At 36.5% G+C, this 16,337-nt stretch overlaps 1 protein-coding gene across 2 annotated transcripts; it reads left to right on the top strand.

The window, feature by feature from the left end:
- The first annotated feature begins 5,149 nt into the window (after positions 1-5,149).
- Hrg (poly(A) polymerase hiiragi) lies at positions 5,150-15,719 on the top strand. Of its 2 annotated transcripts, none has more exons than XM_071710450.1 (12): positions 5,150-5,786; positions 6,102-6,368; positions 6,792-7,035; positions 7,300-7,404; positions 7,489-7,639; positions 7,743-7,954; positions 8,092-8,389; positions 8,946-9,149; positions 9,211-9,332; positions 9,567-9,728; positions 9,874-9,981; positions 10,475-15,719. In XM_071710450.1, exons 2-12 carry the CDS (start codon positions 6,157-6,159, stop codon positions 10,526-10,528), a joined length of 1,872 nt encoding a protein of 623 aa, XP_071566551.1. In that variant the 5' UTR covers positions 5,150-5,786; positions 6,102-6,156; the 3' UTR covers positions 10,529-15,719. The 2 variants fall into 2 exon arrangements, with proteins under 2 accessions (XP_071566551.1, XP_071566550.1); XM_071710449.1 differs by having other exon boundaries at positions 6,130-6,368.
- Positions 15,720-16,337: the final 618 nt, after the last annotated feature.

Here is a 16,337-nt window from a genome sequence, read left to right on the forward strand (position 1 = left end):
TAACAACTCATCATAACTGTAACATAAATGTATTCTAAATAACTGACCCACAAATGTATTCATCTTTATAATATTTTGATCCTGTAGTAGGAAAGGCGGATTTATAATTTACGGCATTATATTAAAATGTATTAAAATTAAATTACAATTAAAGTTATACAGAATTTTATTTAAGAGCTACTTTTATCAGAAAGTCAACCGAAAAGGATAATCCTCGTGGCCGCGATAAGAAGCTTATTGCGATTGGCACTGTGAAAAATCTTCCTCGAGTTTGAAAAATCACGCGTAGCATTCTGTCGTGGCGATATACGCGCGAAAACATTTATAAAAGACGGAAGTTTACGCTATCGTTCAACAATCCTACGGTAATCGAGGGATTCATCCCGGTGCCGCGGTGGTGAGCCGTATAACAGAAAACGCTGTAGAAGGAAATTGAAAAATAGAGTCTTAACTGAATCCAACTATCTGTTACCCATCCCAATACACCGTGTTAAGAAAAAAGTTGACTACCCCATCTGTGAAGCGAGGTCAGAGCGGTGAGAGGGAACTAGGGAAGGGCGAAGACACACGAATTGGTTGGAATTGTTGGAAACTCCGATTCGATTTCGCTTCTGTTCCATCTTTTCTCACGCTGGTTGCTACAACCGGGCGGAAACGACGATGTCGAAACGACGGCGTTTAAGACTGCTTTTGACGCACGAAACTCTGTCGAAACTTACCCTTGAGAATTTCGGGAATTTCGGCACATATTACTCGAGAAATGTTATATGCAATTTCATCGCATTTGTAAGCAAATTATTTGAATAATAAGTAAGCTAAACTAAGATAAGTAACAAGGAAAGTTGTCCGAAGAAAATTAAATTTAAATAAGAGAATAAGATCTTTATTTTTATTCTACTTATTTCTATTTACTCCGCTTCTCTCATTTTCATTTTTATAGGCTTCCCTTCGCGCCTCTTTATATTTGAACTGGTTAGGACATAATTGAGATTAATATGTAAAGATAATGCGATAAATTAAGCGTATTATCCTTGGCATAAATTAAATAAATAAACGATCAAGAAAAAGTACGATAATAATATATGTATGTATATTCTGTGTATAAGAGATGTATTTTTAACAACAAATCTAATCTCGATTTCAAAATTGGGCCTTTCCTTTAGATAGGATACTTTTTCCGAATGAGATGCGCAACAGAGCGAGATGCAAGATACAATCTATAATATTAGGTATATTTTATTCGAAATTATTGGATCTTGTCACATTTCATTGGCGCTTTTTGCAATCGCGAAGTGCATATTTATTCACAGCTCGATACGCTATTGAATCACGCAGTAGCGTACAATCAAATTCCGGTTATTTACGAAGTACGCAAAGCGCACAGTATATACACACGCTGCATAAAAAGAGATCAAAAAAAGATCCAGTGCAGTGACTTTGCCAATAATTCCTTGTTGACGCAAGAAGCAATCATCTGCATCATGTCGTGAATATTAAATCCGCGATTTTGCGCATGCCGATATCAGGAAGATTCTCTTATATATATTTCAAAATATAAATAGAGGCAAAATTAAACTTTTAAAAGATGGATATACACAATATTTCATAATTTGCGATATAATTTATATGCAATATATATAACTATAATTTTATAGCCGCGAGCCTTCGGACGAATTTTCAATAACAACTTTAGATCTTTGCATTAAAACTCAATTTTCTTTTCATTAAATCGACGTATATCTCGATCTGCTCTTATTATCAAAAGATTATCGCACGATTTATCTTATCTAGTGATCTCTCTTTCTCTCTCTCTCTTTCTCACTCACTCACTCATTATCACACAATATTGATCTGTAATAAACTTAAAACGTATTTAAAATTAAAGCGTATTTAAGTGACATGGACACAACGATTCGAATGCCTAGAGAACAAATATCGTTAAATCTTTGCATTCAAGATCGATTTGTTCATCATCAAATCGACGTATCTCTTGATTTTGGTATAAAGTACGTGGTTCAGAATGTGAAGATTCGTTAAATCGTTTAGGATGAAGTTACGATGTGCAATCATGTGCAATCATAGTTCACGGTCTCGAAGCATACGACTCAAAAACATTTAATTTCGCTGGTTCTCGCTATACTCATGACTTCTCGAGTGATGCAGACAAAGGAGAAATCACACACAAAGGAGAAAACCAGTGCCAGTCAACCAGATGTGAGGAAACATAAATACTACGTTATAAAATTTAAATTCGAAGAGCAAATAATGCCGCGGGCCGTGTCTTAACAATTGCGATAACAAAGGCTATCGTTGGCTTAAATTCCTTGTTGATTCTTTGATAAAATAACAAAATACCAACGACGTCATCCGAGAAATAAAATGCTGCATCTAAATCCAATAGTTATGTGACGACCGCTGAGTTATGCGAGGAATTGCCAAAATATCCGATTATTTGGAAAATTCCCGGACTATTTCATGAATATTGATCATGTCAGAGAGAACAATTGTCATCGTATATGGATACGGAACCAGCAAATGGATACAGAGCCAGCAGAAATTCATTAGCATTTAAAAAAAACCTTAATGATTCAAAGGATAATTGTAATCGGTTTTTTATTAAGGATCTTTCATTTGTAAGCTTACATTTGTTTACCTACATTTATGTATAATATATATGAGTAAGAAATCCTTATTTTTTATATATAATATAGGAAATGACAGCGAATGACCTGTTAATTATACCAAATTCACTCATTTACTATCGTATTTTTGTGACAAAGCCCTTGTGGACGGTATACTGAATATATTGCTGCGCGATAGGACGTACCTATGAAAGAATACGATATTCGTCGAAGTTGCACGGTCCGGAGACCACGCGAAGCGCGAGAGTGGATGGAGATTAATTCCAACGCTAATTTAGCGGTAGATAGCAAATGCTCCGGCTGAAGTGTCCCTTCCGGGTAAGCTGCGCCTAGAGCCTAGAGCCGCAAATAAAACTCGCGCTTCGCGTAGTTTTACCTCGTTTTCTTCCTCTCCTTCTGTCAGCATCCTTCTCGCCTCGGTGCAAAAAACGCTGGCCGACGTAACAAAATTTCCGGCACAATTATGCCATTTCGTTAGTGCCAGGTGCCTAGCTTCAGAACAGGACAATTCAGAAAAGGAGTGAAATAATCAATAAATACGAGAATTTTATTTTTCACACAATTTTATTTTCCAAAATTGTGTGGAAAAAGAGGAATGTTTTGTGTATAATATATTATAATATATACGGATACTGAAATATTTCGAAAATCTTCATCCAATTATTTCTGAAAGTATCTGAGAAATTTTAGATATTTTTTCAGAATTTTTCATAAGTCCTAATACTGAAGCCTCGTATCCACGATACTAGAAATCGCTCCGAGATCTCGGACAGAGAAAAAATTGACCAATCATATTTAAACGCAATTCGACGATTGACCAATGCGATTGGTTAATTCTTTCTCCGTACAAGATCTCGAAGCGATTTCTAGCATCGTGGACATAAGCCTTTACAAAATTTCTGAGAAAATATTAAAAATTATTTCATCAGGGGGAACAGCTATAAGTACAGTTATAAAATCCTTTTGCTGAAAATTGACAGAGCAAGGAAAATTGACGTCCAATTTTCCTGGTTTAAAATTCAAATCTTCAATATTTTGAAGCCATTTCACTTTTTTCTAGCAATTTCACGGCCACGTATCACCGAGACGCGGCGACGCTGTAAGTACCTATGACGTGGCATCGACGCTGTTATAAGTGTCTACAAATCACGTTTGATTCACCACCAGGACCGCCGCCATTTTCTCTGATGCAATCAAAATTAAATTTCATGCGACGCAAGCCGCAGTATTTCAATAGGCCTATTCTTTTTGGCCAAACTTCTTGCACGGTTCATCTTTCCCCTTTTTCTTTTCACGTTGGAGAGAAAGAGAGAAAAGATGAACTGTGCAAGAAGTTGCGCTAAGGGTCACCATTTCCAAAACATCTGTTAATCTCTAACCGACGGTTAACTTTCAAAATAGACAATTTCTACTGACTATTCTGAAAAGTTTTCAGAATAGTCAATTTCTATTAGTTACTCTAAAAACCGTCGGTTAGAGATTAAGGGGCAATTTCACCAACCACGGTTAGCTTAACCGACGGTTAAAGTTAGCAGGATTGACCAATAGAAATGCAGGGTGAATCCATTTCTATTGGTCAATCCTGCTAACTTTAACCGTCGGTTAAGCTAACCGACGTTGGTGAAATTGGCCCTAACAGACGTTGGAAATAGTGACCCTAAATAGAACAGACCTAATATTGATGACGTGTTAAATGTTAACAATCTAGTTTAGGGCCGATTTCACAGTCTCCGATTAACTTGATCCTCCGATTAAACTCATGCTGGGTCTACAATGGAAGTCGCAAAGTCGTGAGTCGCAAGAATTGACCAATCACAGTCGATTATTCTCCTCAAATTCGTTTGTGATTGGTCAATTCTTGCGACTCACGACTTTGCGACTCGCATTGTAGACCTAGCATCACTCTTCGTCTCTTTCTAGGGGGACAGTTAGAAAGAGATGCAGAGTGAGTTTAATCGGAGGATCACATTAATCAGAGGCTGTGAAATCGACCCTTAGTATAGATATCTGTGGCTAGTACTAATTAATACTCTTTTTTATGCATTTCCACAAGACAGACATTTTTTTCTTTCATTTTTGTCCAAATATTCGTGGTTCGAAGTTATGTGCGTCTGATAATTTACTTGTCGTTTCGAATACTCCACTGATACATAAAGGTCTATCCAGACAAACTTGCATAGGTGCATAACCATATGCATAAAGAAACGGATTGGTCTATTTTCTTATGCACATGCATATGGACCAATCAATTCTCTTATGCCTATGTTTATGGGCTTATGCAAGTTTGTGTGGATATAGCTTAAAGGACTAAACGTGACGTACGAAAAGATCGTAATAATTATTAAAAATGATTAAAAATAAAAATACTTCATAAATTCTGCATTATCCATATCAATCGCTCGCGATCACGTAATTAGACGCGTCCAGGTCAGATGTCGCTATCAGCGAGTTCAGCAAAAACGAGCCAATGCGAAGATTGCGAAGCCGACGAGCGGACGAGGGGGAAACTACCAAACTACGCCATGTTTGTGTTGCAGCCAGCGTTGTAGGTGGTGTGCGTGGCGCGGGGTGCGCGGATATACGTGTTGCCTCCGATTATTTTTTTTCGCGTGCGTTAACCGCTCGGCCGTTTATTTACGTAGCGTCGCGACGCAGTGCAGAGACTCCGGATCCGCGACGCCGCCGCCGCCCGCCCGCCGTTCGACGCGACGAGGGGGTTACAACGCCGGGAAACGCCGCTGCCGCGCGTACGCACGCAACCGGGAAGACCGCCGCCGAGATCTCGGAGTTCTCGGACGCGCTTCGCCACTCGCACGTCTAAATGCGACCGCCGTTACCGCGGAGGTTGTTTACGGGTAGGCCCGCGCCGTCGTAAGCCCGTGACCGTGACGGTGGTGTCCGCGTGGCGCGTGGATTTCCCCAGGGAACTCGACGTCGTCGTCGTCGTCGTCGTTGTCATCGTCGTCGTCGTTCCCCTCGTCAGCGACCGCAGCGCGACTCGACGCGCCGCGCTATGCCGCGCTAAACGCGTGCACTTGTGCTGTGTTTTATAACCTGACAACACGAGCGGAGTACTTCGTCCTGTACATCTTATTTATCATGCCGTTGCATCTTTGACGAAACATTATCAAGCATTATCAAGCGGTAAGACCCTGGCGCGCGTGTCTCTTTGTCTGGCTCTTTGTCCCGATTTCGTCCCTCGCTCGGTTCCCCGACGCACCGTGACGCGTCGACCATTGTTTAGCTAGAATCTTCATTCACGAGGGACTTATTGGACCGAGTGATTGGAACAAAGCACGTGGATCGTGCGCACGTTGAAACAAAGATCGTTCTTATCTCAAAATAGTATTTATCTCGATGCTCCCTGTATTTTTAATATATTTTGTTCTCTTGTGTGATTTATATCCAGATTATTCCAGAAGCGTGAGAATGACGAAAGTTGTTGTATGATTGATACAGATATTTACAGCGAGGCGTCTGTTCGCAGGTTCATACTTAATTGAAAGATATCAAAATGTGGCCGACGCAAAGTAATAATAATTCTAATGCGAACTCTGCGTCAAGCGAGAAGAACAATTTACGCACTCTAGGGATGACATCAGCTATCAGCGTAGCTGAACCCAAGCCCACGGACATTGCCAGAACCAACGAATTGAAGGAGGCCCTGAGACCCTACAATGTTTTCGAATCTGAGGAAGAGTTGAACCATAGAATGGAGATTTTAAGGTATGTCTGACAAGTAATTTATAATTGTTTACATAATATAATTATCGTTAATAATTTGTTGATAATAGTTGCTTTCCATTTACATCAAAACTCAGATAATTCTCACTTGTAATGTCATAACTCAGTTAAATGCACGTTTCTTTTGCATGCCGGCAAGTGAGATTCAACTGAGTTTTTATCCACAATCGAGACCATGTGCTTTAATGAATCTAATAGACTCACATTAAAAGTGAGGCTGTGGACCTGTATTATTATGCGGTAGCTTTGTCACCAAAATAAGCAAGTAAATACAAAATAACATATCTTACCTGAGTATAAAATACTCACATAACTGAGTGACTCAGATCACTTGAGTGTAAATGGAAAACAACTAATAAGGTACTGCTATATTTGTCAACCGTTGAAACCTGCTTATTCTTACAGCAAACTGAACGCACTGGTTAAACAATGGATAAGGGATACGAGTGTAGCTAGAAACATGCCACCTAACGTGGCCGAACAAGTGGGTGGTAAAATATACACGTTCGGTTCATATAGGTTAGGTGTACATCACAAAGGCGCAGACATTGACGCATTGTGTGTTGTACCGCGTCATATATATAGATCGGATTATTTTACGTCCTTTTTCGAATTATTGAAAATGCAGGAAGAAGTCACAGATTTAAGGGTACGTAATTGAAGGATATATAATATATGTAACGCCGCACACCTTATTAAATATATTTATTTCTTCAGAAGAAGCTCTTGTATGTGCGGTATAGTATTTAATTTATATATTACATTCATCTAAAATGCATTTGGTAGAGGAAAATATTTATGATTATCAAATTTATGAAAAAATCAAGTTAAATATATTTGTACATATACAGTAGTCTTTAATACATATTTAATTCAGATTTGATAACGTTGGCAATACTTAATTACATTGTAGGCAGTGGAGGAAGCCTTTGTACCAGTTATAAAAATGAACTTTGATGGTATAGAAATTGACATGCTGTTTGCAAAGTTAACACTTAAGGAAATTCCAGATTCAATGGTTAGTATTTTATATTTATATAAAAACAAAATGCTCTCTGTGAATTTTACCTTCTGCAATAAATCTTTTTATAAATGTTTGTAGGATCTCAGGGATGACATGTTATTAAAAAATCTTGATCAGAAGTGTGTCAGAAGTCTTAATGGTTGTAGAGTAACGGATGAGATACTGCGTTTAGTACCTAATATAGAAAATTTCAGATTGGCTCTTAGAGCTATAAAATTATGGGCAAAACGTGAGATTATATAATATTTTAATTAGTTATTATTTTATAATGACTTAACGCATGATGTATAAAATTTGCTAATTCTGATGGTTTTTTTTTTTTCTATTTTTAGGACATGGCATATACAGTAACGTCTTAGGTTATCTTGGTGGTGTATCTTGGGCAATGTTAGTCGCTCGGACGTGTCAGCTTTATCCTAATGCCGTGGCTGCAACTCTGATAGAAAAATTTTTCCTTGTATTCTCTCAATGGAAGTGGCCACAGCCAGTACTTTTAAAACAACCTGATAATGTCAATTTGGGTTATCCAGTTTGGGATCCAAGAGTAAGAACTATAGCTTTCATACTTTATATATATATATATATAAATATTTCAAATAATGCGTGGTAGGATAATATTATATAATAAAATTTTGCGTAAAATATATTTATTTTTTAACATTATTTTTAATTTTTTTTAAGGTCAATGTGTCAGATAGATATCATCTGATGCCAATAATTACGCCAGCGTATCCTCAACAAAACTCTACCTTCAACGTGTCCGTATCGACTAGAACCATCATGCAAGAAGCGTTTGAAAACGGACTGGCCATAACTGAGGAAATTATCATGGGTAAAGCAACGTGGGATAAATTGTTCGAGCCGCCAAACTTTTTTGGCAAATACAAGCATTACATCATATTGTTAGCCAAAAGTGCAAGCGCGGAGGATCAACTTGAGTGGTGCGGCCTTGTCGAGTCAAAAATACGACACTTAATAGGTAACAGATCGAATATAATGATACATTTACAAGGAACATATATTATTTCTCTTTTCATGAAAATGCTTTATTTCTTATTACCTGAGTTTACTTAACATCTGTGGGATCTAGATACAAATTAATGTATTAAAGTATTGTAAAAATTGAAATAGATGTGTTCAAGTAGTGCGCTATGTGAGACAGCAGATTAATATGATATTATTGACGTTTAAAACTTATTTAAATTTGCTCCTTACAAAATAATTAGATTGTAACTATTTAACAGTCTGTGCTTATTATTTCCTTATCTTTTTTGTTTTATTTTGTTTATCACGTAGATTAACGTTGCAAAATACGTTGCAAAAATGCTATGAATACGAACCAACAAAAATATATATTAAAAGCTAGAATAAATTATAATAATTTTTCAGGAAAATGAGCAATTATTAGTTTTTATTTTAATCTGTGTCTTGTAATGGTGAAATTGTACATACATATATATTTATTATTTTTATATGTATTACGATACTAATAATCCGCGGATGCCAAATTGGCAAAATCATAACCATTCTCACAGGTATGTTGGAAAGGAATCCTCATATTACTTTGGCACACGTTAATCCGGAGGCGTTTCCACCATTGAATCCCGAATCCGGCAAACAGTGTTCTATGTGGTTCATCGGCCTGGCTTTTGCTATGCGCGAAAAGAGCGAAAAAAGCGAGAAGAGCGAGAATATCAATGTTGACCTCACATACGATATCAAATCCTTTGTGGATACAGGTAGATTTGACTATAAATTATACAAATTTAGAATATATAATCACATATGTATTTGTTACAGTTGAGAGGCAAGCAGAACAAATAAATATGTTCAAAGAGGGAATGTGGATTGAAGCTAAACATGTAAAAAGGAAGGACTTGCATACTTATGTATCGCCAAGTTTGCTAAAAAAGGACAGGAAGGTATAGAGAACATACTCTAACTTGAATTTTATTAACATTGTTAATTTTATATTATTGTACTGCATAATGTTTGCATATGTATTGTGCAAGAGAACATAACGAAAGAGAACTGTCAAACGTAGCGAATATTTTATACATATAAGTTCTATCTATAATAATCAAATTATATTTCGAGTAATCACAGTTTAAGATATCCAATTGCTTACCACACTTACCATACAAAAATTTTTGCAGGTTTCTAGCGGTGTGCATCGGAACGGCAGCATTGCTGGAAATGGAAACAGTGGTAGCGTATCACCACGAAGTCAAGGCGATACAAGTGGCAAGAAGAGATTATCGGATCAGTCGCTCGATGCGTGTGGAAAGAAGCGGCGAATCAATGAGGCGGAAGACCAAGTGAGGAGCATACCTACTTTATATTGCAGTCAAAGAGGAAAAAAAGATGCTTCAAATTTTAGATATAGATTTAAATATAATAACAAAGCTAAATGTAATAACACTTATATACATAATTTGAATGTGTTTAATAACCCGTTTATAGACGGAGAACACAACGTTAGTCAACGTTCAATCTTGCGGAGAAGATAGCAATTCTGGTTTCAATGTACATACAGAGGAATACAAACAGAATCTGTCAACTAATAAGGACGTAAGACATTGTATATATAATAAATAATAATTTTTATAACAGGATAAAATAATTGAATATAAAAATGAAACATAGTAAGTGAAAAATTTTTATTTACTATGAAATATATATATTTTTTTTTTATTCCTTCCATCTCGCCAAGTAGAGGTAAAAAAAGATAGACGCATGATAATAGTTTTTGCTTTTTTATTTATCTATCTATTGATACATTTCTTTTTGCTTAATACAGAATTCTAGATGCGTTAGAAATGTAAGCATTATCAGTAGCAGTTGTTACTTTTGCGATTCTGAAAAAAGTTTTTCAGATCTGAAAAATAAGATTAATATGCCACCGCAAATAAATATTAAATAGTTTTACATTTCATGAAGGAACTCAATCGCAATTGCGAATACATATTCCAAGGAATGGAAATACATTAAGATAAACTTGACGTTTTATTGACGACAATTAATCATATGATTCATTCTTCCTTGATGTATATCTGTTATGTAGGAAGGACCTACTAGTGCGACTACAGTAGCGCAGGAAGGATTTGTATGCACCTGATGATCATCGTGGGATTACTATCTCACGTCAATCCACAGATGCTCTTCTGGATCATCTAGACTGTAAACATTTCTCATGCAACCATCCACTGCCCACTGTAAGTCCTTCGTTTCGTAAAAGCAAAACAGCGTCACGCAATGGAGGAAGCTGTTCAGGTGTGGAATCAATCAATTGATGACAATTTATGTGTTTATGTGTGAGACACTATAATTAATAGTATTATAAAGAAAAACATCGACAGTCAATGGGAACAATTACGCTGGAAGCTTACACGATTGTGCCAGTGTCTGTGATGTCATTTATATCACTGGGGTAATGATTTTGAAACATATAGTTGAAAAGATTTGCCGCCATGAAGGTTAAAAATCTATTTCGCTTGGAAACAGAATAGTAATCATACTTTTTATATTTCCTTTTTGTATATATCATTTACATTACTCTTTTTTTTATCGATAAACACTTGAACAAGGAACTTAAGATTTGATAATACTTGATGTAACATAATTTTACATTTAATTTACATGACGTACAGGAATAGTTTGATCGAGAAAATTACATGTATGGAAATTTCCGTATTTGCGAGTGTTTCCGCATGTTAGAAAAAAAAACACAAAATATAAAATATATTCTTATATAAAGTGCATTTTTGTAATGCACTGCGGAATATGCTTTAAAAAATGCATATGCGTACGATTTAGTTGTAAGTAGCTCTGATATACTTTATTATTCATAACAACGCAAGTCACGTGCCGTGATCTGCCTGTTTAGGGTTTTGCAAACAGTACTGTACTGTTAGCGTTTTAATACGCTTCACTGTTTGTACTAAGTATGAACTATTATTTACGCGATACTTAATGTTGCTATTATTTATAAGGATTAGGTGTTCCATGCAAGTTGCAGAGTAGAATATTATTTACTCCTGGAGCTTACCATTGTACACATAAAAGAAAGACACTAATGGTTTGCTTCGTCACTTTTCGCTATGCAACTGTAATGCGATCGATAATATAACTGCATTACAAGGATCACCGACACTGGCATAAGTCCGAGGATGTTTCATTTACAAAGTACGTAGATAATAGTCACTGTAAGAAGATAAGAAATAGAGACTTGCAAATGAAACATCCTAAATAGGCCATTGACTATCTTATTGACAATTATGTTGCGTGAGACAGTTTCGTACGGAGCCGCCTTTTAGTTTTTGCTCAGAAGCAAAGTTATAGCTTTAACGAATTAGAAAACGGGCTTATTGGACACTTGGATGATTGAAATCACCTGTCACCAACTGGTGAGTTTTTTCAGGTGTTCAACTCGCTCCCACTCTCTACGGCTCTGATCCTTGATCCTGATTCCGATTACCTTCTCATCTATTACAGTCCTCAATTCACGTGTTAAAGGCATGTCCACTAATCATATGCTACAAGGTATTTGATGTTCATTCTTTGGTACTTGTAAACGAAACTTGCGAATACCGCGCAGTATACGCAAAAATCAGGTACTTGCAGAGTAATATTTGTCAAGTTAAAAATTTCAAACGCAATTCGTACTAGCATTGAGAATTATAAGAAGAAATATTTCTCTTTCCCCGCATAATCGACACCGCTAACAACTCGATTGTTATATTGGAATTTTTATTAATGCAATATATATACAATTTAATAGTAACTGCTAATTAAATTTTAAATATGACATGAAAATCTTGATTATAATGCTTTGCAAGTGTCATGATTTAATGTTCAGTGATTAGGAATCATTCCGTTACTTGTATATATTCGTAGATGCGCCTGAGGTGGTAGGTTTCACTCTTTCAATGCTTGTCTTGTCGAGCCATTTTATTTATTGATCGGGATATATACGTTTTCCTATGTACTAAAAAAACAGTAATATCTTATTTCTTCGCTTTTTCATGGATTCACGCTAATTTCATGCTTGAATCTGGGATTGAGGTATATTACGGTACCGTACAAGGAACACTAGGCCAGTTGGTTTGATCGATCATAAACCCTTTCGCTTTCCACACGTTATTGACGTTACATGACATGATTAAAAACGCGATTATCTCTCTATATAAATAACTGATCATGAAGTCTACAGCGAATTCGTTTAGATACATCAATGTGCACAAATGCATCCAGTCGAATTTATTATTAATTAGGTATTATCACACGGTACCGTGGAACAGTCATAGGTTTATTTCGTAGTGATCGACATCGTTCGTAATAACCCTTCTATATAGATTCCACGTGAAAGGGGGAGGATATTTCCCTATTGATATTTTATTTTTAGTAATCATTCGTGATTTAGAAATCATTTGATTTGCAACTCGCAAGTGAGGTCGGGTAGATTCGTGTTGAAATAAGGAGATTACTTCGTTTATTTTTATTTATTTTTGAGATATCGCTTAAATTTCAACTTTTTTTAGTCGCAGAGTCTCCTCTCGAAGTCACTTAATATTTTTTTTATGCACTGAGAAAAAAAATATTTTAATCCAAAAAAATATTTATTAGGTGGCTCCTAATAGCATATTTACTTACTTTTTAGATATTTTTATTTCAATTTCAATTTTAATTAAATAAAAATATCTAATATTCTAAATAAATATGTGTAAAAAGTAAGTAAATATGCTATTAGGAGAGCCACCTAATAAATATTTTTTTGGATTAAAATATTTTTTTCTCAGTGTGGAATACGTAAACGTATGCATAACGTATTGCTGATACTCGTACATAATAATGACTAAATACCTCATTTATCCATAAATATCTTCTATAAAAATTCTTCGTGAACATGTTATATAAGAAAATTTTAATATGTTATGAGACTTGTTCATTCATTGACATATCATTAAAGTATCGAACATCTTTTGTTCTGCAAACAAAAAAATATTTGTAGCTCTTGTATTTTTCTGAAATTGCTCGACTAATGTTTACTTTGCTAGATCCAAGATGTGGTTGGCGCGAAGCTCAATAATTTTAATAAACAGAATTTTTACGCACTATCGAAAGAAACATTTTGTTCATGCATACGTATTTTTCTTTTGTTATCAACTTCTTTCTTCTTTTACAAATATAAAGTTCTTTAAGTTTATGCAAATGATATACTTAGGATCTCTATTTAGCGACAAAAGGAACGTGTCGTATTGATTGTCTCTGACAAATTGGACGTTTATTCATTTTGCCATGTAATTCATTAACATTTAACGGTATGTAGATGTGTGTGTGTGAATGTATTTACGTACACGCACATATACACGCGCGCGTATATAATTATAACTGACAAAAGTTCAAGTTGCGGAGACATGTAATGTGTACTTTTAGCATGGAACAATTAAATCCCGCAAAGCATATTAATTACAGTGCAATACGTTTTTTTTTTTTTTCTTATGACAGAGCTATGTTTTAGTTAGAAAATGATATTGATTATAATCGAGAACTTCGCGTAATTACATTTCACACAAATGGCAATAAAATATGACAAAGATGCTAACGCTTTCACCAATAATACACGAATTGCATATCTATTTTAGTAATTGTCAGAATTCTTTTTGCTTCTTCACCCACGTTCATTATTCATGTCGAACATGATCATTACATCGTATGTGTAACTGTGAAGAAACAGGACAGTTAATAATCTCATGATGATTATCTTCATCATGATAATCGTTCAGAACAAATTTCTTTAATTTACTCGTACATTTTTTTTATACCGCCGCATGTCGCACTCGAATTACTGTGATCGTTATTACTGCTATTACTAATGTCGTTTATCCACGGTTGAAGCTTCTGTCTCGCTATTCTCTCGCATGTTTCACAATCACTCGCGGGTTTTTCATCACAGAAAAATATTTCAGCTTTATGGAATCGAAGTAATGCATGCGCGCGCGTCACCAGACGATTCTTGATCATAAATGTCATGGCATTCGGATCTGTTGCAAAGAAATCTCTTTCATCACATTTAATAGTACATATCGGTTTCCCGTGCTATCGGCTCTCATTGCACCAATTCCCGGCCATCCATTACAACACTCATTATCTCGATACATTAAACTCGCTGGCTAATCGTCCGTATATTCCTGACGTTAATCACCGCTATCTCTTAAGTTCTAAGGTTCTGGGATTGTACTATACTTTGCACGGCTTAAACGGAGAATTTAGACGTGCGATAAGAACGTGGGCCGTTGTTGTCGAGATCGCTAAGCAGAAAGATGAGGTACCTGTCGGCGAATGGGAGGCCGAGGATCGCGAAACGGTGAACATCAATGTTATCCTTGTACGCCAAATCTTATCTCCTTTATTGATTCGAGGCTGTCATGCGCCCGATTCGTACCTCTTTCTCTCTCTCCCTCCTCTCTCTTTCTCTCTATCTCGGAGATAGCTAGACATGTCTGTAGCACATTTTCTCAATCCCCCCGCATTAGCCTCTCCCTTCTCCTGAAAAACCACCACCGTCGGCCAACGTGGACGTCTTGCAATTTCGATAGTGTGGCAAGGGGGTAACAGGAAAGGAAACGCTATGTCTCTCACCCGCAATCTTATCTTTTATTACATATAGAAAAAAAGGGAGAGGAAATACGAGACAGAAACGGGGAAATACGCTGAAGGAGAAAAGAAAGGAACGAAGCCGTCAGGCGTTGAGGATTTATGTCGCGGGAAATGCGGAATCGATGCACATGATTTTCTCGCGCGCGGATGCTGTACGGATCGCGCTTAGGATCTCACGTCTTATATCGCGACGGTCGAGAAACTCTTTTTTTTTTTTTTTTTTAATACAGGATATGATGCGTCCGATTACCGAGAAATCACGCGAAACACCGTACCGAGGACATCTTCATGAATTTATATGCAAACAGTCGTAGCTCTCGAAAAACTCGTTCGACGAGTTATTGTAAGATAACTTGTATTTGTACGTGCATTGATCGTACGTGCTCGTACGTGATGCACTTCTGCGAGCATAACGAACCGCATATGTATCGATACGTCCGCGAGATACGCTTTCTTCATCTCCCTTTTCCCCTCTCGCGAACGCTGTTTCATTTTCCGAGCATTCTCACTGAAAACGCGAAGCAGAATGCGCTTGGCCGCGTGTGCATCACCCGCATAGATCGCGAACGCTGCGTGCACGCGCGCGATAACGATCACCGATCCGTTGCGCATCCACAATCGGGAATAGCACAAACGAAAAAAAGATAGAACGAGGAAGGACATGCATAATTTGTATCCTGTGAACATTGTACACTCTGTATCTCTCCTGAATAAACGAAAATAAATTTTTCTTTCAACTCCTTCAGCCAAAAAAAAAATGACGGAACGTCGGTCGTGTTAAGGCGGAATGACGTCGGTGAATTGTTTTAAATTACCGTGATCGTCCCGTCTTGCTATGACCGACAGATCTTATTCTTGTAAACATATCCTGTCCCAGATTTTATCATTGTACTCAATATTACAGTCTATGTGCAGTCAATTATGGTACAAGTTAACCCTTGACGTTTCGTTGAAGTTTTATCTCCCGCTTGAATGACAGACTTGTCTTCCTAATCAATCGTCAACGATTATTGTCAATCGAGTTGGCGTAAGTGTTGCATAATTTACTGCATACCACAGGTAGGTAGGTATTTTCAAGATATAATTAGATTAATTTAAAAAATCGAGCTGTAATTCGATAAGATGTATGTAATACATATACTTGGCGCGAGACACTACGTGTCCCTTAATGATAACTATTACAAGTAACGTATTAAAGAGATAGAAAAGTATAAAAATGTGATATTGACACGTCGTATAATAAAATTTATATTGATATTAATATCTTT

This window comes from Temnothorax nylanderi, unplaced genomic scaffold (genome assembly GCF_030848795.1).
Source record: "Temnothorax nylanderi isolate EJ_2023f unplaced genomic scaffold, tnyl_v1.0 TNYL_tig0089_pilon, whole genome shotgun sequence".
Classification (NCBI taxonomy): domain Eukaryota; kingdom Metazoa; phylum Arthropoda; class Insecta; order Hymenoptera; family Formicidae; genus Temnothorax; species Temnothorax nylanderi.

Bases quoted from the DNA above. Each gene is read 5' to 3' on its own strand.
- Hrg (XM_071710450.1), top strand. From the start codon at position 6,157: ATGTGGCCGACGCAAAGTAATAATAATTCTAATGCGAACTCTGCGTCA. The intron at 7,405-7,488 runs GTTAGTATTTTA...AAATGTTTGTAG, and splicing joins AGGAAATTCCAGATTCAATG to GATCTCAGGGATGACATGTT. The intron at 7,640-7,742 runs GTGAGATTATAT...TTCTATTTTTAG, and splicing joins TATAAAATTATGGGCAAAAC to GACATGGCATATACAGTAAC.